The following is a 27,921-nucleotide window of genomic DNA, read 5'->3' as shown; positions in this document are numbered from 1 at the left end:
ACTCTTTTCCAATGAAGTTGACGTAGGAGTTGAACTTCGAGAAGAATCTCTAAAGTTTCTTTTCGAATCCCTGTATATGTCCCTTGGGATTTCTGCAACGTAGCAACCGGATTTGTTAAGCCGGGTCCACACTGGAGACGCTGCGCTGCACCGCGCTGTTCTACGGTGGTGCTCAGGATTGAGCAGTTTGTTCCATGTGCAGCGTATACGCATGTCTAGTGTAGTGTAGTTCTAGTTTAAGTCAGTAGTGGAATATGACCAAATGGCGAGTTCTGCTAATTTTGTTATAATTTATCATCATTTAAAAGAGGACCGGAAGTTTCAACGTAAACGTCATTGCTGGGTAACACCTATTCTGAAAAATAGGGAATTATATGGTGAAAATAATCTGCTTAATGAACTGCAGCTTGGCCGAATAGGTCAGTTTGAAAATTTTTGTCGAATGCCACCGATAGACTTCGAGTATCTTCTTACTTTTATTAGACCAGCAGCGATGAAGTATGACACCAGACATCAGAAGTGCTATATCTGTGAAAGAGAGGTTGGCTATTACGCTACGCTACCTGGCATCCTTCGATTCCTTTACAAGCTTGATGTACCTTTTTAAGACCTCAATGCAGAGCATATCAAGAGCTCTTACAGATGTTCTGAGGCAATATGTACAGATAAGTATTAATACAACCTTTTATTGAAAATATTTACAGTAAGTAACTTGTTCTGTTTAAACAAGACCAAATTAAAAGTGTTCGGGCAATAATTTTAAAAACTGAAAAAATAGTTCAAGTAAAATGAAGTTTATTATTGTATAATTACTGTGGCACATACGTATTGAGATACTCCTGCAAATCACTGCCAGGTTGAGCTGTTGCAATTTCCTGAAGTTGTTAGTTCTCCTGATTGACGTTTTCTGTTTCAGGTGTATGTTGAGTACTTTGGTAGGAAGAACATGCAGAACTCATGTGCTGACGGTATGAGTACATCTCCATTTCGGCATCAACGTATTTAAAGTAAAAAGTCAGTAATTTTCGTTCGAAAATTCTGAAACTAGCTTTCCAAGGAGGAAGTATAATATATAAATTGCTTCCTTGCCTTGTCCAGCAACCCTTGATTTCTTTGCTTTTCTCTCTTCTGTATGAAGACAGCAGAGAACTCATCTTGGTCTTAGCTTCAGACACTTCACATATGACTAGGAATATGAAGCCATGCGTCGGTTTTTTTATTTTTTATGGGGTAGTTATTGTCTATCGGTTTCCACAATAATGTATTCTCTCGGTATGCTTTATTGAGTTTTTCAATATTATCATGATTCCACTCAAAACTCATAGTGAAGTTTTTCTCAAAACATTTCCTGTTCGGCGCAACGCAGCCCGTCCGGTGTGGGCCCGGCTTTAGATTAATAGAATATCCAGACCCTCGGGCTGATTTATTCAACTATTTGCTATGTTTGCAACTTTACTATGCTGAAAATTTATTCACACTTCCTTCAACTTTTATTGGTGCTGGCTAACCGTTCCCAAAGGTGAGCCAGCACCTGGCCTCAAGCACCTGCAGAAAAGCGACATCGATACTTAGAATGAGGGTTATTCCGCATGAACCACAAGTTCTGGGTTTCTGTCGGTATGTCTCCATTCACTCCCTTATAGAGCATAGGCTATCCACACAGTCTGTTTTTTGCACTTTTATTTTTTCTCCCTAAGCGCAGGTTGGGCTGGGACGTTTTTATCCGGATAGTTGTTTGTAATCTCAAGCCCGATAGCGTCTTCACACTTCCACATTTCAGACAAAACAGCTTTCAAATTCTTTTGGTAAAAATTGATCACTGAAAAAATTTGAACGCAATAATACTGGCAATAGAAATGAGAAATATTAAAACAGGAATTCCATCCTTCAAATCAAAATAGCTTCTGACACTTCGTTTGGAATCTTGTATCAAACTAAATCTTATTAAGCTGTTTGTCCATTTATAGGTGAATATGAACATCTCCCAGTATAGCGGTATCAATTCCCGATTGAACGATTTGCATTATACTATTTGAACAAGTCTTAATTCGGCTTGATTTGGAAAAGACTAGAAAATTAAAAATTCAGGGTTCCTAAGTTGAAGCATGTATGTAAGTATCTTCTAATGTTTCTCATATAAAATCTTTCCTATCTTTACCAACCAAGAAAATGTCGCCGATACATATAAATAAGAACAAGTTTTGGCAACATTGCAAGGATAGAGCAAGGCGCAGAAAAATTGATAAAAGATGGAATACATAGCCGCTCAGCATTCACTTGAGTTAGAATTACTTCTATATACGAGTAGGGGAAAGGTCAACAAGTACCTTGCCTAATACTAATACTATCTACTTAAACTAAAATATGTGGTTTTACCTGTATCGCTCAGTACATTCAAGTTAACACGCCACAAAAGTTCAGCAAGATGTATGAAGGAAAGAAATGCAATATTAAACAATTCCGGAAAGCGGGAGCTGAACGCTTCAGGTGTGGAAGGTTCTATGTTACCCTGTAGGGGAACTTTGAGTGCACAACAATTAAAGAATTCAATTGCGCACCATTTTTCAATAGCCATTTATAAGAATAATTTGCTCTCGAAAGTATTCTATCGATTATAGTTGATTCCATACCCTGCACACTAGGAGTTCAACATTATTAGAAAATGTGAAGTTCAAATGATGCAACTCATTGCACGTGCAGCGATTCGCAGACCACATATTCTCAGCAAATTTCGGGACGATAGCTCCAGCTCCAGCGTTGTAATCGGAAGGCAGATGACGGTGAATAGGTCAGATATTAAAAAGGGGCGACAATTGCATTCCTGGCTATGCCATGCAGGGGAATCCACTCTCCCACTATGGCCGATGAGTCGGTCTACTGCTTTTGATTATATTCTGTTTGATACGTTTGCAGTAAAATTAGTAATTTTAGAAGAAACTTCTTTTAAGAGCTTTTGATTCTCCCTATAAACAATTTCTTTCGAATACCCCCACAGGAAGCAAACCAGCGCATTTAATTCAGGCGATTTTGAAGACCATCGTACTGGCCTACAACGGCTTATCCACTGTTCATCATATCCTTCGTTAAGAATGAATGTAATATCCCGGAAATTATGTGTGAGTACCACATCCTGCCCTGAAAGATTTATACCCGATTTACGATTTACGTATTGCGATAATTAAGTGTCCAACTTTTGCGCAAAAAGACATTCGTCCGTAAATGAAATATTTTTACTGAAATTACAATTTTCCCTAATTCGCAAAAATATCTTCTACTTTGACTCGAAATTGTAAGAATAAACTTTCATATGTTTTGTTGTTCAAATTGCTTTCGATTTATACGAGTTTCAGGTTACAATCATTTAAGTGAATTACAGTCACACTTAGAATGACAACCGAATTAATTGATAATTTTTTTCTACTAATTTACCTTTTTTCTACTAATGTTGTCTTCCAATGAATCGTGAATGAATCTTACAGTTATAAACGGTTCAGGAATTTGGAGAATTTTTTCAATGAGTTCGTTGCCATTTTATTTTACTTTATATATGGTTGACTTTCACCACTTGGTGGGTATGGCACATCAACTAAACCTATACGCCATCGCTTGCGGTTACCTGAAATGCCCTTAAGCTCCCCCGCAACTTGCCGAGATGCTCGAACTCTTCCTCTACTGTTCTGCGCCTAGTGCCATTAGTTTCTCCGGAATGCCCCTTTTATGTAGAGCACTCCAAATACCTTTCCTGCTCACTCTATCGAACGCTTTCTCGAAATCGGTGAAGAATAGGTGCAGGGAATATCTAAATTCCGCGCACTGTTTCAAAATGACCTGAAGGATGTGATCAATGCAGGGGGATCTTGAGTGGAAATCAGTTTGCTCCCTGTCGATCAAGATTTCGAGATGTGCTTTGATGCGTTCCAGGACTATTTTAGCTATTATCTTTGCGACGGCAGAGATCATGCAGATATCCCTCCAATTACCACACTTAAAACGCGTACCCTTTTTTGAAACTTAACAATCATCCCCTTTTTCCCCTCTTTAGCAAAGGTCTCGGATTCCCAAGATTTCCTTACAAGTTGTACGCATATTACGATTACTAGCCATTTCATCCACAAAGTAGAACCTCAGACCAGATTTTCTCTCCAGGCAAGCGATGCAAAAACTGTTGGAATATAGACATCAGTTGCACCATCTGTTCATCGACTTTAAAGCCGCCTATGATAGCATAGCCAGAGTAAAAATGTACACGGCCATGAGAGAATTCGGTATCTCGACGAGATTGATAAGACTGACTAAGCTGACCCTGACCAATGTGCGACGCCAGATAAAAGTAACAGGATCACTCTCAAGACCATTCGACATCAATAACGGTCTACGAAAAAGGGATGTCCTACCATGCGTCCCCTTTAACTTGGCCTTGGAGAAAGTGATCCGTGATGCTGAGGAAAATCCGAGGGGTACGATCCTCTTTAAATCTACCCAACTACTATACTGACGATATCGACATCATGGGAAGAACGACCAAAGATGTTAAAATTGGCTTCATCCAGATCGAGCATGCGCGAGATCTTGGGCTGCATATCAATGAATGCAAGGGAAAATATATGGTGTCAGCGTCACCACCCAATACCAACCAACTAACAACATCAAACCGCACTAGTCAAACGGGAAGAATAAAGATAGGGGACTACCACTTTGAGACCGTTGATAATTTCTCCTATCTAGGGTTGAAAATCACAACCGTTAACAGCTACGACGATGAAACCCGCGCACGATTGTTGGCAGCCAACAGAGCCTATTTCAGCTTATAAAAACTACTCCGTCGAAACGTTTCACCATAGAGTCAAAGCTCTTACTGTATAAGACAATAATCTTGCCAGTCCTCATGTATTCCTCGGAGACTTGGGTTCTTAACAAGAAAAATTGCGAACTCTTGGCCGCGTTCGGGGGAAGAATCCTCCGAAGAATTAGCCTACATAACGATAAAATCCGGTTCAATAGGTTACGCTGGGCTGGGGTCACTTAAACCGTGTAGATGAGGATGGCCCAGCTCGGAAAGTCTATATGGGCAATATCTATGGTACTTTCTAAGAAGACGATGGTGTAGGTCAGGACGTCAAACAGCTTTTAGGGATATCGAATTGATGGGGCTCGGCGCAAAATCGGGATGTCTGGAGTCCCTTATTAAGGCAGGCCTAGACCGAATACCGGTTGTTGCGCCGTTGATGATGATGATGAAAGGAGGAACCGCACCGGATAGAATGTTGTTAAAAGCGATGGTGAAGTGTTCTTTCCACCTCTTCAGTTGTTCATCATCGTGGATGAGAAGTCGACCATTGACGTTCTTCAAAGGATCATCGAAAGATTTGCGACCACATGCAAGCTCTTTCGTGATGCAGCATACAGTTCTGATCTGCGGCATCTTCCGGTTTTCTGATGGATGGAATGGAAATCTGGATTTAGATTAAACACCAAAGCTATGAGAGAGAAAAAGTCAATTTACTTTTATTTTTGAGGATTGAGAGAATCCTAAGTCCGCATCCAGTTGATGTCGGACTAGACCAATTGGGAAATAACTTTCTTCCATTTTGTGGTCCACAGACCGTCAGTCACTTTTTTGAATTTTTGGGTATTTAGCTCAAAAAAGAGAAACCTGTGGACCACAAATGTGGAAGAAAGATGTTAACTAAAATAGTTATCGTTCCGATGCTTGTAGTTATATATTTTAATAGTTAGTAAATACGTATTTAGTAGCTAGTAGCTTAAGTACTGAGGAAGAGAGTAAGTAGCTTTCGAAATACATATTTACTAACTATTAAAATATTATATATTGTAGTAGGAGTAAGCTACCTAGTTTTATTTTTATTATATTTAGATGTTAACTAGTTAATTTTAAGTGAAAATGCTGTACATGGTCGTGTAATGCCGAAGTAAAATGCAGTAGAGGGAAAAATATAAGCAATCTTCTTGTGCGTGCACGATTTCGGATGCAATTAAAAATTATTGTAGTTCTGAGCATCTTTAAGGGTTTGTGTGAAACAACTTCAAAAATTATTTAATTATTTTAAAAAATATAAATTATTTATTTCAATTATATTGAATACACTTTGTTATCATTGCATTTTATAATTAAATAACAAAAACATCTTAAACATACTGTAATAGACGTTATATGAATTATGCTATTTGCTCTGACAAGTATTCTCAACTGGACTCTGTATTATATACGCTTTCTTACTATATAAATTCATCTTTGTAATAACTCAGGCAGAAATAAACGTAAGCATGTAAACCTTATTTCTGCCTTTCTCTCATACAAGTATATATATATATTCAAGTTTTCTTAGCGAATCGCTTTCTGAAAAGTAATTTTACATCAATTTTTCGAAGAACAAACGTGGCACCATTTTCTGTTTTCAACAACGTTAAATCTGATTCTATTTATACATTATAACAATATTAGGATCTATATAATAAAAACCAAACTTTAATGCTTACGGGAAACCGAAATGTTTGGACAAATAAAATATCAACACCGTTTTCACAAAAAAATAAGGGTTTTTGTCGTAACCAAATATATAAAATGTATAGAATCATTGACCAATCCGCAATGCATTTGGTTAGAGGCGATCAAAGTGCATTCCAGCATATTAAAAACTCATGATGGGTTAAGATTTGAAAATGTCTTTTCGATCCTTGTATTTTTTGCCTGATTAGAGCTAGACGATAAAAGCGTTCGATGAGTTTTTCTTAATTTGGATCGACCGTTATATGGCATTTGCAAGAAATTGAAATTTAAATGGTTGAAAGTATGAAATGGTGCAATAAGAGAAATTTTTCTATGCGCTGGTAATTTTTTAGGTTCATATATACCGATATTTCTGGAATGACTTGTCTCCATTTTCAGTGATATGCTATTGAGACATATAGTACTGAAAAAAGGAACGAGATATTCAAGAAATATCACGAAATTGAATAAGAAAACATTACCGAATAGAAAAATGTATCTTATTGCTTCAATTTGATTTACTCGCTAGAAACACCACAGACATACATTTAGTTGGATGAAAGTGCGAGCCCTTTTTAGGTTTATTCATGTCTAATACCGCAAATCGAAAGAAAGGTACTGAAGTTATGTAGGCTACAAGCTGGCAAGACGGTATATACAATATTTGCAACTGGACTGGTTTTCATCTTGAAATCTTGTAACGTATTGAGCAACAATTGCACCGACGGTGTACATGACACCTGATAGAAGAGTTTCAAATGAATCGCTGGCAATTGTGGGAGCGTTGTAGATGGAGATTTGTTTGCATTGTCTGAATATGTGCTATCAACAGACTGCTGCCGGTCGTAACTTTTCCGTGGATAGTCTTTTAATAGCTTTCCAAGAACATATGATAGAACTTCATTTATATTTTCGGCCGTTATGTTTTGTGCCAGTTGTTTGTGGTGATGGAGCGTGTCGTCAGACAATTGAGACAACTGAGTTGTGGATGATGCTAGACCTAGAATAAAGTTTATATTTTAAATTAATGCACGATTTTTTGTTGCTCGAAAAGAATAACTTCAGACAGTGATATAAATAACTGGATGACCTACATTTCAGATCAGATCCAAAGGGAAATAACAATCTAAAGTCAATTTTCAAACATACCTGTTGAAACATAGCAAACGATCGCGGCGCAATTATTCTCGTAATTCCATCGCCTTCTTATTGAAATTGTGTATTCACTCACCGAGCAACCAGTTTCTTCATCTAAGATAATAACGAAAATTAAATTTATTCTCCTTAAGCTCCAGCGTGAAAAACTTACAATCAAAACGATCATTGTGCGAGTGGGCCCAAACCTGCCATTCGACTAGAGCTTCGCGAGGTAATGCTGGAACAACAATGTAATCTATTATAGCATTAGTCGTACAACGTTCCCATTGCCGCCGAGCCTCCGCTATATAGTTAGGATGTGTAGTGAAGCATATTCCCTGAACAACGTCTCGTAACTGGCCATTGGCATTCATTGCTTTCGCAATCCGGCTTATGTGCCTTAAAGCTAGTTTACATTGGGGGCGTATGCCACCTTCCACTAATGTCATACTTCCAGGCACAAGTGCTATTTGACCAGAAATGTATGTAATTTCGCCAATCTGAAAATTACGGACATACTTATTTCAGCACGGAATCTTCAATAAAAGTAGAAGGAAGACCAATAACAATTTTTATATTATAGATTCGATAAATTATGCTAAAAACAACTGATTTCCTTTCGAAAAAATGTTGATGAATTAAAAGTGTTGGCATATAGTTAAAAATCTTACTTTTGTGGACTGACTATATGGTCCTATATTTGCTGGCGCCCAATGAGATATCCCCTGAACGTGCATTGTAGTGAACTTCAGACTACTCTCACTCGCTGAAATACAATCGGTTAGACTATTTTCAGAAAAGCATTATAATTTACCATCACAATTCGACTTGTAACCAACGGCTTCCATGACAATATGGCAATTATCAGGCAGCGGGCATTCTACACAAACACGAGTCGGAGGGTTATAGAAATTGAAAACTTGAGCGTATAGTTCGTTGGCAAGTGGGTATTCGAGAATATTCCGCATATACATTGTTATGTAGCAAAAATCCGACAATTCATAGTTGTTTTGCTCTGCTGTGCACTTCAATTTATCCAAAGCATCCATCATACCACTTTGAATATCTTCTCCACAACCTTGAATACCAGCTACCCACATCCAACCCTTTCTATTTACAGCCGCCATCGGACAATTATCTATCGGTCGAAATTCTCGCTCGTATTTTATAGGACTAGGGGGCTGTGTTTGCGGTGCGCTGGTAGCTAATTGCAATGGCGGTCCAGCTGAGCTGGTTTCGTCAATACTTGAGCTTTTTGTCACGATGGGAATAGGAGAAGATGCTTGTCGTCCAAAAGAATTACTTCTCGATATCAGATCGTTATGGCTAATAGATTCGCGCAATCTTGTTTCCTTCTCGATTATTTCTAGTTCAGTTTCACTGAGGTCTGGATCGCTGAGATCATTGAAATTCGATTCATTCAAATCGCTTATATAGTCCAATGATGTCTTCACAATAACGTTACAATGCGATGAATCTTTCGGTTGCAAACTCAATTTTGTAAAGTTGATGTAACCGACAGGACAAATGGGATCTGCGGAACTAATTATAGTCTGCATATCTTCTCTGAAATGGGAAAGAGGAAATCCACAAGTCAGATGTCGATCGATAAACAATAATTGAAAGTTGAAATAATAAAGCTTAAGGTGAACCATCTTACATAAGAATTCTTTGTTTGAATAAAGGACAATCAAGCGTAAATGTTTCATATTCTCCTCCTTCCCCGCACACATTCAACCCATATTTATCATGCATTTGTAGCAGATACGGTTGCATTTCTCGTAAGGATTTTCCCAAGTGCCGGTCAGGAACTAAGCCTAAAGCTGCCACCTGAAAGTAAAATGTTTCAATGCATCTCTCCCGTATAATCGCAAGTTTGAAGTAAAGCCATTTACTTTTATTATGATCGCATGAACTTGACTGTCAATCATTTCTTGTAAAAGTTCAGTCTGATCTCTCCTCCATAAATATGCTAATGGAACTAAATTTAACCGGCTACATCTATTAAAGGAAAGAAAAGAAACGAATCATTCTTACATAAACTGCAAAATTTGAGTGCTAATAACTTACACGTTCTCTACTCGAACTCTTTGGTAATCAGATAAAATTGCTCCCACTGCTACAGCTTCCACTTGGAGATCCCGCTAAAAAGTTAAATAAGTATCGTGATTAAACTAGATAATGAAATTGTGAATAAACATTAACGCGTTAACCAAATTTCGTATCGATAGCCATGTGTAACCTTCATGAAGGGTGCACAACTTTGTTTAAGCATTTGTTTTTGCTTTCCTTCGTTCGTTAATCAGGCCAAGTATGAATAGAAAAAAACATACTTCGAAAGCTACTTATTAATTGAAATTTTCTTGAGCTCATTGTTAGTTAAGTTTACGGACTTAATATTTTTCGGGGATTGGTTTTTGGAATGTACACATGTTTCTCGATAACATTCGGGTCAAGAGTCATCACTTCTTCAATTTCAGGAAGTACGATAATGAATTTCTGGGGGCACCCTCCCTGCTGCACTTTTATAATGTGATAAGACAAGCGATAGTGAACGCGGATCGGGTGTCGGATTGATACTGATAGATAACACAAGATGCGCTTTCATGATCTAGAAGTCGATTTCAAACACAATAAGCGTCATTGCTCGAGCGCAGATCCTGCCATAAGGTCAATTGGGTTTCAGCTAACTGGCAACGTACATCTAATCAGATCGGTCAAATCGCGATAAATTTTAAAGTTGTTTTCTGGATCTGCGAAACGATCACTTCTCGTCGCTTGCGTATTCATTTAGGACTTGTAAGCGGATCAAGGCACGTAGAGAATTGGCGGTTCTTATTACCTATTATAACGACAAAAATTATTGAACCACGAATGAGAGGCTTAATTGGTAACATAATCGGCGAATGTTAAAAAGAACTTAGAGATCCGTATGGCCCGGAAATATGACAATGATCTTATGTTAATTGATTTTTGTTTTCTTTCAAGCTTACGACGACACTGGCACTGGTAAAGATTAACATGGAAAGAATTGGGAACAAAGGAAAATCCAGAGCGAATTAAGCTTCAGATTCAAAGGCAAAATGGTCTCGCACCATACTTTTTAACCTGGTGATCGAATACGTCTCCAGAACGTTGAACTCAGTGAACACCCCATAGACATTATGTCCCAATCAAAGGAGATAAAGTAGGATGAAGGATCAACAAATAAAACATGTCAGGAAACCGGAAGTTGGACGCTTCAGATATGAAAGGTTTTGTGTATTTCTTTTATAAAAATATTTAAAAGGACATTTGTCCCTTTAGTAACTAGTACGTAATATATGCATATATTATGTGAGAATATCCACTCTCGCGTGATACTGACATTCACAGTCTTGAACTTGCGCAGTAACAACAATTTTGACCTATTATAAATTTGTTAGTAATAGTGCGATTTCCACCGAACTTGGTAGGATCATGCTCTAAATTATAGCCTATATTGCGATTCAAGGATTGTATTGTGATTCTAGGATAAACTCAAGGGGGGTTCTGCGGTCGATTACTAAAAATTATAGTGATATACTATTATTAACTTTATTTGAATAGATATCGGCATGGAGGGTATTTCGGAGCCTAGGCACCATATAGTGGCAGTCTCTTGATTTCTTTTAAGATTTTTCGGTTGGGTAGTTTCTGAAAACCTTAAAAACTAATCTAAAACATCACAACAATGTCTTCCTGCGTCGTTTAAAAGATTTGGAGATATTACTGGAAGACACTGCCAAACTAGTAAATACCGACCAAGGATCCATCATCTCCCTAAGCAGGCAGACGGCAACGTTAATGTAAGCATTTGTAATTAGAATAGATAATTAGGAGTAATCAATTTATATAAGGCAAAACTTTGAGAAGTTTAAATGAAATCCAACTATCATTAACAAAGTTATGGAAATTCAAAGCTTTGCATTTCACGTAAATTTATTGCACTCTAAGACGTGTATGACGTCATCATCATATAAAGTGAATTTATATGAACCGGCGGGATTTTTAGCTTTTTTAGTTTTCTGTATATCAGTATGATTTACTTGAGACAGATTTGTGTAAGTATATGCATGTGCTAATTAAGTTGCGGGTAGTGTCCAATAAGGTAGACATGTGTGTACGTTAGTACCATCGTATCTATGTGCTTTTGTACACGGAGTAAAGTGGAAATGTGTGAAGACGCGTTAGATAAATTTGGATGAGCGACGTTTGTTTATTTAGAATTAGCACAATATTTATGTCTTTGATATGTATGTACATATGTATAGCTGGAGTTTAGAAATTAATGAATCATTATTTTGCAATTTGAGCTATGTGCAAATGGAAACCGTGCATTGAAAATTCCTCATATAAGAAGAAGACAAAACCTTTCTACTCGAAGGGCCCAGCTTCCGGTGTCCAGACTTATTTTTAAGGTTTTGTGTAAACCAAATCCTTATTAAAATCGATTCACTGTCTGTCACACCCATTTTTCTCCAAAACGGCTAAGCTGATCCAAGCAAAATTTGGTGGGCAGATGGGAACCTTGAAATTCCACGCATACAGTGAGTGACATCAATTTGGGGGTATTTAAAGATTTTTCTGACCGGATATGTGGGGTGTTAAATGAAAGGTATCGGTTAGTACTTTCCGAAGCTGATATTAGTTTCGACGTGAATTGTAAATTATGCGAGAAACTAGTCAAAATGTACACACTTAAAGTGAGACAGGACTCATTTTGGAAACTTGCCAACCCAAAAATCTGAAAAATATCTTCTTAAATGAACTTACTAATAGTCTATTGCTTCTAGCTATAGCTTCTAGAAGTTGACTGAAAACCCCGCCTTAAGTACATATTAGCAATACTAAATTTTGCGAATTAACTGCAGCCTAAGCCATGCAAATTGACATTCGAGTGAAATGTTAAAATCCCATTCCTCAAGAATCTACTTCTCCCCAACCCTGTCCTGATTTAAATCGGTTCAATTCCTGTCTGTCTGTCTGTCACACGCACTTTTCTCAGCTATACCGATTGACAAAATGGGATAGTTCTGCACGCAAACATACTCACAGAAGCAAACAACACCTTTCACACCTGAAGCGCCGAGCTTCCGGTTTCCTGACTTGTTTGTATCTGTTGTAGGTTGAGTTCTTCACATTTGCTAATAATATTAAACTCGGTGAAGTGTATGTGGTGGACTATTATCAATACAGTGCTTTCCATCAAATGATTTATTTAAATGGCTTTCTAAAAAGTAGAAGGTACTGGAATTTGTAACTATGTACACACGGAACTCTCATGCACTCATCGCTCCTCACCTAGGGAAACACAAGCCCTTTTATACCTGGAGCGTTAAACTTCCGGTTTACCGACTTGTGAAATCAAAAAAGATCATTTGAACGGAGGTTTTAAACTTTTTGGTTTTCAAAAAATACTGAGATTTGGTATATCTAACGTCATTCATAATAATAAGTTGGGCATTTTCAATTAATTTTTTACATGCTCTCACATCAATTACTGGATCTTTTTCTCCTTCTTGGAGAGCCCAATATCCAGCCCAATAATTTTACCATACATAATTCTGCAACCAAGATTTCGGTATTCCCCTTTTCCAGACCATTGGTGAAAACAACTTTGGCTAAGTCTTAATCGAAATTTTCGTAGATCCAATGCAGCCTTTTTTCCATGGACGATTCCATAGCCTACATAATGAAAAAATCTTATAAGGAGAGTTTGGTTGCGGATAAATTCAGTTCAATAGGCAGTCGTGGGAAAGACAGGAATGTTTAGATATCGATTCTTGGGCCATTGCTGATGAAAGAGTTTCAAGGCTCAAGGTCTTATTAAAATATAAGCTTTAAAACCAAAAATTACATTGAAGATTCCGTGAGCCATAATATTTGAGTTATTGTAAACAAACCATTCAAGCGACTCTGTTATAATTGTCGCCAACACGTTTGACAGCTAATTTTTCTAAAATTTTATTCCAAACGAATCACACCAAAAGGTCATCGTACGATAGAGGAAATTCATCTTAACATTCTTCTTATGATATCTACACGAACTGGTTTTTGCTTATAAACTTTGAAATAATAAAACTTGTTGTTTCTTTTTCGTTGGTGTGGGTATTTATTCTTGCAAATACCGATATTTCGGGAACCACTTGTTCCCTTCATCAGTGCAATGATGAAGGGAACAAGTGGTTCCCGAAATATCGGTATTTGCAAGAATAAATACCCACACCAACGAAAAAGAAACAACAAGTTTTATTATTTCAATTAATTAATCGTTGGAAACACCGCATAATTTCACTCTGATTATAAACTTTGCTTTGAAAGCGTTGAAATCTGAAGTCTTTTCAGATTAATTTGGGCACATTTAATATCGTTCGAATGCGTACACAATAACTGAAAAAATCTATTATTGATTCGATGTTCGGTAGTAGTATGTCACCACCGATTAACGAAACTGACGTATAAAGGCAACAACGAACAGAGGCTACTTCCAACTTAGAAAGACAATATCAAATCTGCCAATAATGAATACAAACGAACTGAAAAATGTGAGTTAACTTTGTGTCGTTTGACATTGTGGTCAACAATACCATCAGCAAGAATTATTGTTATACTCTTTGCCAATAAAACGTTTTCCACCCCCTTCTCTAGTGCTTGGTCTTAAGGGGACAACGACCTACTGTTCAGGCGCTTATGAGGAATAGTCCTTTCTTCTTTTAAAAGGAAAAAAGGACATTGACTGCTTACTTATTAAGGTCTATAATTGAGATTTTAATCGTAAAACAAAATAGCAGCTGTAGTCGTCCGGCGCTGTAGCACCTCAATTTAAATAAAAAATGGGGTTTGCCGGGATTCGTCACACTTTTGAACAACGCGCCCATATTTTTATTAACCGAAAAATGAGGTTCATAAATAAATGATGTATAAGCATACTAAAAAATATTGAAGTAAAGCGGACGAGTAGTTTTTTGAAAACACATTCAAAGTTTGTAATGTCGTAAATACAAAGGAAATGAAAGGACCGCGTCCGTTTCTAAGCGCCACAAATTGAAAACGAAAGTAAATATGCATTTGAAACTTTAAACAGGTATACAAAAAAAAAAATAAAAGTTACGTGACTTGATGCAACAAATTTGCAAAATCTGCAAAAAGTAATTGTACGGAAACATCATAAAATCAGACGGCTTTATACGCCAGTCCCGATTTTCGGACCAATTCAATAAATGCGTGTGACAAACAAGCAGAAAGACAGTAAATATATTTTTAAGAAGTTTTATTTTATAAATAACACTACTAGCCCCCTTGGTTAGTACAGATTATCTGAAAACCCGATATTATTTCGAAAGCAAACCCGCTGGGAATATATTTGAGGCAAGAAACTCCGTCCTAATAGTTGACAACATAACGAAACTAATTCGACATATATATCTTCCAAATAGTCTCACTTAAGATAATATAATATAATATCCTTCCATTTGAAATGCTTTAAAAGCATTACAGCGGTGCCAGATATCGAAAGGAATCGATTTATATAACTTTATAAGTCGTATCATAATAATGGCGCAACAATTCATATTCAAGCAGAGCCTTGAAATGTGTTACAGCACTTCATTCTAGACCGCAACGGTACACTACAGTACACTGTAGGAGGCAATGTGGTCAGCATTGCGCTCGCCAAGATTATTACTCTGATTTGACTCAGGTACTCATTCACAGCTAAGTTGACTGGTATCCGATTTATTATTAGTAAATTTACAAGTTCGTAATTGAAATGATTAAATCCCTTGGAAGAGATTCATTAATATCAATAGACTGAAACATCACACTAGACTTCATTCAGGGCTATCTAATAGATCAACGAAAAAACAAAAATACTACAATTGCATGACCAATGATAATTTGTGATGTGGTCAATAAGAGAACTAGTAGTTGCTTTAGTACAACCGTTAACAAATCCACAAGTTAGCTTCTGTTAGCATAACCAGGGGAACATGCTCAACAGCGTTCTTAGAACTCCTTCCCCCTCCATATTCAGATACAAATGTATGCTAATACCGATATACAAAATTATAACGCAGTTTCACTTTAACAAGAAATTAAATTTGAGGCGCGAATGAACAACAGAAAAAGTTGAGAAGGTATTATTAGCATCTACAAAAGCAATCGACAAGTGATAACCTCTATATTAGAATTAAAATCACTGTAGGCTTAACGAAATTGGGAATATCCGAGGGCATTGTCTACAGATTTTGTAAAGAGGGTAGTGTGTATAAAGAATTTCCATGTATATCCCCCAATGCCCGGAACTCATGCATAGCGAAAAAATACATCTGGGAGATTATCAGGCAAAATGTCTCAAATGCCCATCCAGCATATCAAGCCATCATAATTTCGATTGACCTTTGGTTGTTTCCTATCGAGTTCGATGTTCAAACCAACCTTAGCAATTGAATGCTCGTCAGCGCGAATTTCACGACCATACCATCGAAAACGCCTTTTTAGATTCCTTTCTACTAAAAAACGCTTACAAAACGATAGTGACTACGAGAACACGGCCATTCATTCATCCGGCATTCAATTCGCAAACAAGTCGGAATACCGGAAGCTTGCGCTTCGAGTATAAAGGTTTGGTGTTCATCTTAAAATATGTGAGAAATTTCTACGCACATTTTTCCATCCGTATATATCATAGCAACAAATCCAACATATTCCTTCATATTTTTCCAAACTACAAGATATGCGTACATATTACAGACATTATTCTCACCCTAAACAAACAAACTCTCTATTACCAAATATTGTAGATATCCATGGACGTATATAAATTGATCGTACCTATATTTCTAGTTTACTTCATGCACAAAAGTATACATATGTGCATATATAGTACGTATATTGAATACCACTGGTTTAGTGTACAAACACATCTGTCTGGATTAACTACCCGCAAGCTTAATTAGCACGCATATATACCTACATACACACATGTCTGTCTGGAGTAGTTGATTCACAGCAAATAGCAAAGTTTCACCCTCTATAGCTTTGTTAATAATAGTTGGATTTTCTTCAAGCTTCACCAAATTGTGCATTATGTTGTAAACAAATGCAAAATTTTGTAGTTCTAACATGAAATTAATGGGGGTTTTCGGCAAAATTTTTAAAATATGCTAATATACTATTATTAACTTTATTTATGCAGATATCGCAACCGGGTGTATTTTGAGGCCTAGATTTCATAGAGATGCACCACTATGATTTTTTTCATATTTTTCGGTTGGATAGGTTGTGAGATCCGGTTACACTTTTTGGTGGTCACATTTTGAGCCCTCACTCCCCTATGTTGTACCCAATATAAAATATGGAAAGTTTCGAAAAGTACTAACTGAGCCTTTTCATTCAATACTCCACATGGCCACATTTTATGAGAAAAAAAATTTGCACCCTCCATTCATATGTATGGGGAGCCCCCCTTAAACTGAACAGAAAATGGCACCACTTCTTATTGGTAAAGAGAACATCAGACCACACATTTTCACAAATTTTCGTGACAATCGGCCTAGCCGTTTCCGAATAAATCGGTTGTGACAGACAGACATCGACTCTAATAAGGCTTTATGTAAACACAAAACCTTAAAAAGCAGAAGTTAGAGTGTTTATTAGTAGCAAAATGCATTGTAATCGTAACGTAGCAAGTAGATTGCTCTGCCCGAAGCTAATGTAAGCCGATTGAAGAAAAAAATACCTCAGGTTAAGAATTGGGGCTAGAAGGGAATGGAAAATGGAGGAGAAAGATGTCTTACAAAATTTGTTTAGAAAACAGATTTGCTATTAAAAAGATAATAAAATCTCTTTCAGAGGATGCCAATGTCAACGTTTCTGAGGGCACTGTACGAAGAAAACCGAAGAATTTGGGTTTGAAATCCAAGTTAACGGCAGGTAAGCAAAGCGGTGTTCTGATAAAGATGCGAACTTCTGGAGATCGGTGATTTTCAATTTAATTTATTTTAGAGAACCAACATCATCATATCTTAATAAAAGCAAACAAACTTTTGAGATCTCAGTAAAAACAGGTCAATTTCTAGGACATCGTCGATCGGAGAAATTTCATCCCGATTGCGTTACCCAAACTACAAAAAATACCCCAGGAAAATAATGATTTGGTTTGTCATCAGTAGCAAGGGCACTGGGCAGTTTTACGTGGTAAAAAACACAATAAAAACCAGAAGTACAATAAAATCGACTGCTGATCAGATCCAAGAGCGGTTTCTGAATGGAGAAACATTGCTTTTTATGCAAGATGGTACTTTTTGCCACAGAGCCTGGTTTGTAAAAGCATATTTGCAAGGAAAAATGTGCGTTTGTTGAATTGGCCAGGTAATGTGTAGTCCTGACATGAAACCAATCGGAAGCGTTTTGGGAGCTGATGAAAATGGAAGCAGGTAAATTTGTTATCGCAACGAAAGCATGGCTTTTGCAAAAAATAGTCCAAGTGTGGAATCATCACTCGCAAATACAGTACAGTCAATAGAAGCTTTAATCCACAGCATGCAACACCGAATATATATAAAGTGGCCAGGGATTATAGATTTCGCGGATAAGTATTAATCTTCTACTATTAAGGATTGGAAATTATTAGATACGATTCTGACGGCAAGCTGTGAACATGGAAAAAGAGATAAGCGCTTGGTAAATTTGATGGCGGCTGTCTGATGCTGGATTATGGGCAGAATGCGGACATTGAAATACGGTGCCTTTTAAGATGAATGTTTATTGGGCAGCGATCCCCAACATACTAACAGAATTTGAAGGTAGGACATGCTTTTACGTTTAGTTTTAACGAAAAATTCTGTTTTCATATTTCAATTTATTAGTTGCAAAATAAACCAATTTTGAACAAAGTAGCATTACTTGTTTTTGTACTGTTGCGTTTTCAAATTAAAATCAAAAAATAGCCATTAACTGTTTGAGTGACTGTATGAACGCAAAATAATATTTGATGTATGTAAGTTAGAACTAAGTTAAACATTTCATTTATTGCATACACCACTAACTCCGTACAAATACAATAATACGTGATATGTAGTAATATATTTTATAAACCTAAGTTGAATCTTATTTCATTAGAGTAGATGTAGAACATCCCTTGCCCCGCACATCCCGATAGTAATAGCTTGACGTATAAATAAATAGGGCAATTAGCGGAATTGTTAAATCTAACCCGTAAGCTTGCTACTCTGCTCTGCTTTGACATGGCCACCTTTAATTAGCTCTACAACAAATCACTGCTTATTTTCAGACATGTAGTTTACAAAGAACAAACAGTTGATCGTAATTTACCAGATTCAAATGAGGTGAATGCATGCGTCATTTCCTATTGAAAGTAAAAAAGGTTCAAAGATCTCGTGCAAATAAAAAAGTATTTAATTTGCACAGACTAGATAAATCATTCAAAAATCGCTTTGACAATGCCACTTGACTTTTTAAATTATCTAACTTTCCATAAATATGCTATTATTATATTTTTCCAAATTATCATATTTTCAATAATAAACAGATATACATAGATTTCATTGAGTGCGCCCAACTGCGAGTCACATGTTTTCATCAGTAAAATCAGATTGTGTGCAATGAAAACAATTGATAAGGAATTAAAAACGTTATAAATTATACCATTTCAGGCTCCGATTCTCCGGTAGTCTGAGTCTTGACCCAAATATCTTTTTTTCAATTCTTAGTCATGGAACCAGGTTTTAAATAAGCCTCAACCCATGAAAGCTAATGTTTGCAAAGACAACAAACTCCACAATTTTGGCAATTCATTAAGGCGATAAAATTAGTGATAATATTATGGTAGATTATTGTGTGCATATTCTTTGCTTGATTTCAAGAATATAATTTAGACTGAATATTGTAATAACCTAACACTTTCAAGCTTTTTATTTACCACACAGTCTTTGAAAGTTACGATAAAATAATCAACCATTTTGATATCTCTAGAAGTATTATATCTGTCTTCGTTTCGCTAATATTTCTCGCGGATTAACATAAACTTAATCAATTTAAAGTAACCAACAAAGATTAGTAAACGGATTTCTGGTTTTATAAAGTCAAATTTCAATCGAAATTAATTTAATTTTGAAGCGCTAATCTTTCGGTAAATTCGGAAAATTTTCGAATATATCTAGGATTATATCCAAATCTGTGCAAACATTATTATAAATTCAAGCGAATATATGTGCTCCTAAGTTTACAATCACGCAAAAATGTTTGAGCCGTTCGCAACTTTCGGAGAAGAATGGTTATCTACGCTTTATTTTTAATGAATATATGATAAGATGAATAGAATCGCATACGGGGTTGCGTCAGTTTCTTTTATACAGATCAAAAATGATAACGCGATTTCATTGTATTGTACGCTGCAGCCCCTCTCTACCACGTGATATTCCAAATATGACATAAGATTCGCAAAAAATTAAAAATCTCCCCAGCAACAACTTTTAAACAAAAATTTGAACCCGGGCAGAAAGTTCAATAGTAAATTTGCATATGATCCCTTTTTCAGAATGTCCGATCAAGATTATGAGTCTAGTCAGAACTATGAAGCTGCCTACTTAAAGTAGCCTCATTGCAATATTGAGGAATAGGATAGAACAGAAATTTGAAGAAGAGAATGAACAAGAAAATATTCATCATTTAAAATTACCACATACCGCTTGAAAAATAAAATAAAGGTACTCGCAAATATTATAGATGGTACATCGAGTTCTACAGACAATTATACCTTAGGTGGATCGTAGTGCGTCCAACAACGTTTAGTTATTGACTGTTCAATTTAGGACTTTCCAGGACTTCCAAGAATTTTGCACTCGTCTTCAATCGTTGCTGTGAAAGTATATCCCTCTGCACTATATCATCAACAAGGAACATGCATTATGGCCACCTCATATGAGCAGCAAAGAGAGAGAGCACAACACAAATCGAAAACTGGAAACTGAGCGTGTGAGGTATTAAGGACCACAAAACGTGAGAGTAAGTTGCTCTCCATTTGGTCCGGTCCAACATCAAGTAGATGTGGACTTAAGATCCCTCACTTATCCTAAACAATAAGGTATTAAGAGGTTTCGTGGTTTTCTAATGAGAGGAACTTTGGTTGCGTGTATATTTCAATTATAAGCAGTCAAAAATTCAATTGAGTATTACTTTTCAAGTCCCGTTTGCATTTATTCGTCCTGGAAAACATCGCGCTGGGAATAACCCACTTGCGGTAGATTTAAACTTTATTTACCAAGTATAATTAAAACAGATACAACAAATTTATACAGGAAAATTTATCGACTTTATCTGCAATTCTAATCTGTACTTTTTCTGTTCTCGAAGAAGTGAATGTACAACAATTAACTTAAATAAAATAGGAATAAAGGGGACCCTAATTTAAGTACTAACCAGTACGTACTGCTTACTTTACTTGCTTTATTTACTCTTTAATAAATGAACTTTACTTGTCCAGCAGTTTCCAGCTAGTAAGAATACTGACATCATATATAGAGGCCAAAATATCACAAAATGCATCGAGATAAAATCTCAGAGAAATTTGAAGTCAAAGAGGTAGTAAAGAGGTGGCAAACGGGGTAGTTGTCACTTTAGTGAGATAGAGGGAAGGATCTCTATAGTCTTAAAAGATGGGTAACATCTGGGCGTGGGGTGTGTATTGGTAAACCTAACGGGCTAATACTATAGACTGATAATGTCATCATATCATTACCCCTGAGAGAGTGGTTCCCCTATAAGTTCCAACAAAAAGGAATAGAGATTTGTGAGATAGCAACCTGCACATCTCGAATTTTATTCAAGCTTCGGAAACGGCGATCATATCTCCGAAGCGAACTGATTTTTCAACTATGTTTTCCTGGGCGATAGTACCGGACTTCCAGCAACCACCACCGCTTCGTTATAGCTGACATATTTTTTGAGCGCAGAGTCTGCCATAAGGTTAGTTGAATTTCATCTGGCTAGTAATTAACATTTAATTCGACGGACCACTTTACGATAAGCAGTGGATTTAGCAACCCGGTTTCGAAAGAGATCATCACTTTATGATTGTTGGTGTGACTTTCCGTTGCGAATCGGGTCCGAATGTACTCTCAAGGGCGGAGAGCCTCGACCTCCCAAACTTAACACCGTCTGATTGGACGGCAGGCATAACAGCTTGCAGCAGAAAATTGATGAGCAGTTCTCTATTTTCTGGCTAAAGTCATGTTGTCGGCCGCGACGCAAGAGGTACCATAAGATCAGACTGACTGCGAAAAATGGAAGCGGATCTAACGACGTAAGGAACTCAAGGTTTTTATTGCCGCCATAAGAGCTTAAGATCCGATAAAATGATTAATTTCGGAAAATGTACCCACAATGATGAGCAGCTGAGGAGGTGCAAGAACTTTATCGTAGTTCTCATCTGTATAACATCCGGTGAACTGAACTTGACGTCTCTTGGAATTGTTCATTGCAGCCGCTGCAGTGTCTGCAGAGATAATATTTTTCCCAGTGAGTGGAAAAAGGGATTGATTATTAGACTTCTGAAAAAGGGCCCCTCTTGAGTGCGATAATTGGAGATATATTTACGTGTTCCCTGCATGCGGAAAGATTATAGCTAAAATGATCTGCAATAAATCAAAGAAGATATTGAAAGCTTGATCGGCAGAGAACAAGCTGGCTTCCACTGTAGACCTTCCTGCTCTGACCACATTATCCCGCTACAAATCATTGCAGGACATTGTGCGAGATTCCAATCGTCATCTCACTTGATTTTCATTAACTTCAAGGGAGCTTTCGGTAGCATGAGCAAAAAAGGTATGTGGAATATTCGGTACAGGAAAAGGCAGCGTTTTGATGGAAGAAATACAAAGACGTCAAAACATGTATCCTTCCCGTTTGCTATACAGTGATCATTATCGTGCAGGCGCATTTACTTTTCAATAACTATTGATGTGTCAAACAATCGGTGTAATTTGCAGCATCAGGAAACTGGATGCTTCAATACTTGAAGGTTTTGTGTTTTCTGGTGTGAAAACCATTCGATACACGAAAGTCCCACTTGTATATAATTGATAATTAAATTGTACATTAGTTTTGATGAACCATTTATATAACTAATTTGTTACTAATAGCAGGATGTTGACGAAACTTTTTCAGTATTGTGCATAACAGTCTTTCGTGAAGAGAAGCGTAGTATGCACTGTGACAAAGGGGTATTTATTATATTATCTCTGACATCCGGGAAACCTTAAAAGCTATTGCATCACTTCAAAGCGGATTATCATCAAACTAGGCAAAAGGTGTTTTAATTATCTTTTCTCTCACAAAAAAAGCACAGGACACCTAAACGTAAGGGGATTTTTGTGGGGCAGCGAGAAAAATCATACATTTAAAGGGCTCAAAATGAGTGAGGTCGATTCGTTTGTCGAATGTGAAGTTTGCTTTCAACGCAAAGTTTCGTGCCAAGCATTTTTAAACGAATATTCAAAGAAGTCAGCTCCAGGCAAACTCATTCACACGAACGAATGGTGAAGGAGATATATACATATACAGATACTCCTACAATTCGTTTGAAACGGAATACGTCCACTGCCAATTTGACAGCTCATTAAAGTTTCAACATCATGCATCAGCTGACGGTCCCAAGAGCCTAGAGCAGAACGGAGTAGCCGAGCGCAAAAGGTGCATCTTAGTAGAAATGATCCGATGTCTCCTGATCAAGTTAGGGCTTCCAGCCTCCTTTTGAGCAAAAGCAATTGTTACTCTACTATTCTATTGAATAGGAAAACTATCTACGAGATGTGAATGGGAGAGACGTCGGACTTAAGGCATTTCCAAGACTTTGGGTAGTTTGGACGGTTTGGATTCCTGAGGAATATCGAGTGAAAATTTCACGCGATGTACGACTTTCGAAAGAGTCTCAAAAGTGGAAAAAGGGCAATATAGAGATTTTTATCCAAAGCAGGTGATCGATATCGTGGTGCCAGACATGGATGGATGTTGACAGGAGAATCGAGGAGCACGTGTTGGCAAAAAATACCCCTGATGTCATAATCAATAACAAAATAAGTTACGGACACACTTTTACTACAGAAATTAAAAAGGATGCTTTGTGTAAACATTAACATTTTCTGCGCTTTGCTACCAACCCAACTCCAGTTCCAAATGCGATTTCAACTCCTGAAATTACCATTTGAACGAAGCGTAAAAGAAGAAATCGAGAATTATCCACATATCGCATGCGCCCAATGTATGGTCCTGACGAATGAATATGGCGCTGATGGTTCTATAACTAAGCGGAATTATAGGGTAATTGCAAAGGAATTTTTCAGTGTTTTAGAATAGATTCAGATGAAGTCTATACTCCAGTGGAATAGGAAAGTTCTGGAATACACAGAAAAAATTGTAACGTTCATCATCGAAGTGGAAGTAGGAGACCTATCTTGCAGATCGGATGGCATAGATTCTGAATAATCCCCCTCAGAATATTGATGAGCATTGGACTGCCATCAAAAAGGTTATTTCCTCGGGTATTACAAGCTCTAACCGCGGAGTTGTAGAAGCGGATCGATAAATTGAAAAGTTTGAAGGCTCTATTGAAATCCCGGGAAATTCAACGTAGTATGCGCCATGACAAAAGAGAACTTGTTATTATGTTGGGGAAGGGAAGGGAAGCAGGAAACTGCATGTGGTCGTAAAGATTTCGATGCTCCTGTGAGGGAGGTTAACCCTTGACTCCTCATTCAAAATAACGAGCAGCTGAATAGCTGGTAGGAAACACTTCACCACGGTTCCTAACCGTATGACATCAGGTGAAGTTCCGAATAAAGTGGCTAGTCACCGTAACAACTCCTCCAAATATAAGAGAAATCATCTCGGACAACAATGCACTCAAACTGACTCCAAGCCTTGCGATCGGAAGGTGGAAGTGACAGTGGGCAAGTCAAACATTAAGGAGAGGCAACAATTGCATTGCTGGCCACGCCATGCAAACATGGCGCAGAACAACGGATAAAGAGTGAAAGAATCTCGCGAACTCCTGGAAAGCGCTAAAGTGCATTTCAGCAGACCGTGAACGGTGGCGTGTATCCCTCCTTTAGGGGTGAATGGCAACAGGTTGCCGTATGGAGCAGCAAAACTCGACCCCCATCGAGTCCTCATCCACCAAAGAACAGCATTCACCTCTTCGTTAGAAAATGGCTCACTTTTGAGACGAAGGTAAATGCCTGCAACCATTGAGTTCCTAAGGTAGCAGACTACAGAACCTCTAATGTCCATACCAAAGCTTAGTTTAATGTTAGTGTTTAGGGAGCAGCATGTCCATACTTTGAATAAATTAGCGACGTCGAACGAAAAATTATTCCTAGATATACAAAACAAACGATATTTTGGTCACTAATGCAATGCACTAACGCGATTACCAGTCAAATTGAGAATCTTGGTGGGTTTTTCTTCAATATGAAAGAAGAACACTCTTACTCTCGAGGCCATTCAACATCAACAACGATTAAGACGAAGCGATAACCTATCATGCCTCCTCTTTAACCTGAGCCTGGAGAAAGTGTGTCGCGATGCAGATATCAATGTAAGAGGAGCCATCCTCTTCAAATTCACCCAACTACTTGCCTACGTTTAGCAATATTGACATTATGGGAAGAACAATCTGAGATGTACGAAGTACATGGTGTACATGGCACTGTCGCCAAAGAACAAAGAACCAATAACATCGAATTGTGTCTGGAGTTCCCTATTAAGACAGGCCTAGACCGGATACCGGTTGTTGCGCCGTTGATGATGATGAAAATGAGAGAAACCCCCGGGGGGTGTTCATCATTCACCGTTATTATTTTGGTCACCAAGACCATGCCTCCACGTTATACGCCTGAGCCCACTTGGCATTCAGATCGCCCAGCAAGACCACCACCCTTAGGAAGGCTCTCATGATCTGCATGTAGATGGTTAACGATGCATCCTTCTCCCCTATATCAAAAATATCCATTGGTAGGTAACACTGCACAATTGTGGTACTCCTTAACCTCGACCGGAATTTCGTTGCCGGAAACCGGTTCTTTGATCAAGAGAGGAACAGTAACTACCCAGTCTCACCGTCTCCCTTCGCTTAGGTCCAGAATATTCAGCTTATATCGTGGGAATTATCGCTTTATATTATGCGTTACATAAAATATGGAGCGATTTTGCCAAAACTGGCGTTACATAAAGTTAGATTGGGATCTCCACTAGAGTCCACTGCGTTCCTCTTACGTTCGGCATCATCTTTGCCAGAACTGCACCCCCGTTGAATATTTTGTTGCAAACATTCCGTTGTCTTAGTTCGAAAATGTAACAGGGCAAAGCGTTCAGTAGATTCCCACAACAAACTTCACAAATTCAACAATAGAATCGAATTAGACAGCATTTAACCTAATAAGATCTTCCCTATCATTCCCCATACTCGAAATATAGCATACAGTTGTCGAATAGGCACATCCCAGAGCGAGCCCATATACTTTCAGAAATTGTCGTTGTCAAAGGTATCTAACCTTTCCAAATTTTAATGAAAAACCAATAAACTCAATTTATTCACACATAAAAGAGATTTTCAATATTTGGGAAAATAACGTTACCAAAACTCGCCGATTACAAGTTTTTTAGCTCTTGGCAGCCCAGTATCGGTATTCCAGCGTGAAGTGAATTTATCTCTTATACCTTTTCATTTTTATTTAAGAAATATTATCTAATTAGTATATTGGCTCCCTTATCTTTAATTTCATTGCTTTTCCAAAATGACAGCGTTGTATATAGTACATATATACGAATCGTTGTTTTTAGCTTCAACATAACATACAGTCAAGCAATAATAGAAACGCAATGAGAATTATTAGACCGCTTACTTCTCATTACATTCCTTAGAAGGTTATTTACATTACGACAGCTTACCTTGGTCCATTCCAAAAGACTATAAAGATCCTCGACTTCGTCATCGTGGGTTGGAACGTATTGTTTCCCAGTTTGTGTGCTCAGCCCCCTTGTCTCCCTCCTGAAGAGTGGCAGTCCCATCGCCTTCGCCAAAATTTCTATCCCCATATGGCCAACCGTCTGGTACATATAACTATCTAATTCATCTGCAGAAATTATAGATGAGCAATGAGCAGACTTGCATTCAAACCCAGTCCATACCTCGGTCCCTCGGGTGAAGGTTCGCCAGTGCAACTATCTCATGGCCCTCGGCCACGCACTGCATCATGTTATAGCAGCTATCCTTGCCGCCACTAACCATCGCAACCACACGCATGTTGACTGGGTCTCGTTCTGAGCAGGTGGCAGCAGAAAACCCTCAAGGCAGCAACGATCACTAACTGAAATGATCTTGGATGGAAAAGCGAGTTGCAAACCCATGCAATTCGCCGTTGGCTGCTGGACGTAACCCCAATGCACTCGAGTTCCGGTAACCGAACAATCTCAACTCGCGAAGGCCGGCCAACTGACAGCGACTGATTACACAATTTCTAGGCATAAACCAGAAGCACTAGACGGTCGAACACTTCTCCCAAATAAATCAGCATGATAATATCTTCTACGGTGACAAATTGGAACTAGGGGCAAGCGTGCCACAACGCAAGACGCAGGCCCAAGACGAGCAGCAGGCAGCGAGAGACGAAAATAAAAATCGATCAAAAGAACGAACGGACCAACTTCTAAGCTGGCGTAAACTGAATGTAAATTAGGTTAAGAAAACTGGGGGATGGGTGGCCACTTCCGCATCTTTTCGCGTCTTCATCAATGCGCTCCAACGCCACACAATATTCTGCGTCAAATTCTTCACTATCACTTCCCACCTGCGACTCCTCGATTATTTTCACTTCTTTGACACTCGACCCGAAGGTCAAACACTTGTTAAGTTCAACTCCTTCGCAACTCTTTTTCGCACCAAATTCCCACACATACTTTTCTTCTCTAAAAGGACTTATAAACAACAACAGCTGATTTTCTCGCGACGTTCAATTTTCTCACTTCTTTTGCCAGCAGCGCCGAATAACACCTGCAACTTGCGTTTTCATGCGAGCGAAATATTACACAACGGAACCGAGCGCCGCTTCCATCCAGGTGAATTTGTGCTAAGCACTTGACGGTATCACTTTTAATATTTACGGAGTGCAAATACACAACTTGCGTTTCAAAATCCTACTGATCTGCGACTGCGATGCGAGTGAACCGATTAGCAGCTC

The 27,921-nt window shown here is 37.9% G+C and overlaps 1 protein-coding gene and 1 long non-coding RNA gene across 2 annotated transcripts; both read right to left on the bottom strand.

The window, feature by feature from the left end:
* Positions 1-2: 2 nt before the first annotated feature.
* LOC119655373 lies at positions 3-2,070 on the bottom strand. The gene is made up of 3 exons (XR_005249903.1): positions 826-2,070; positions 703-766; positions 3-647 (listed from the first exon to the last, which is right to left on the bottom strand). It is a non-coding gene; the product is annotated as an uncharacterized LOC119655373 (long non-coding RNA).
* Positions 2,071-6,059: 3,989 nt separating this feature from the next.
* Positions 6,060-27,886, bottom strand: LOC119653885 (diphthine--ammonia ligase). The gene is made up of 10 exons (XM_038059005.1): positions 26,873-27,886; positions 26,633-26,817; positions 9,716-9,789; positions 9,541-9,646; positions 9,306-9,475; positions 8,460-9,211; positions 8,317-8,411; positions 7,818-8,145; positions 7,658-7,759; positions 6,060-7,508 (listed from the first exon to the last, which is right to left on the bottom strand). The coding sequence occupies exons 1-10, from the start codon at positions 26,985-26,987 to the stop codon at positions 7,090-7,092; spliced, it is 2,346 nt and encodes a 781-aa protein (XP_037914933.1). The 5' UTR covers positions 26,988-27,886; the 3' UTR covers positions 6,060-7,089.
* Between the last annotated feature and the right edge of the window lie 35 nt (positions 27,887-27,921).

This window comes from Hermetia illucens, chromosome 4 (genome assembly GCF_905115235.1).
Source record: "Hermetia illucens chromosome 4, iHerIll2.2.curated.20191125, whole genome shotgun sequence".
Lineage (NCBI taxonomy): Eukaryota > Metazoa > Arthropoda > Insecta > Diptera > Stratiomyidae > Hermetia > Hermetia illucens.
The sequence above is the reverse complement of the archived record's forward strand: the minus strand, read 5'-3'. Positions and strand labels throughout refer to the sequence as shown.

What these genes read in the sequence shown, in the direction of transcription:
- LOC119653885 (XM_038059005.1), bottom strand. Translation starts at nt 26,987, where the DNA reads ATGCGTGTGGTTGCGATGGTTAGTGGCGGCAAGGATAGCTGCTATAAC. An exon ending in CCTTCACCCGAGGGACCGAG is followed by an intron (nt 26,818 to 26,872) that starts GTATGGACTGGG and finishes TAATTTCTGCAG; the next exon opens with ATGAATTAGATAGTTATATG. An exon ending in CATATAGTCAGTCCACAAAA is followed by an intron (nt 8,146 to 8,316) that starts GTAAGATTTTTA and finishes CGTAATTTTCAG; the next exon opens with ATTGGCGAAATTACATACAT.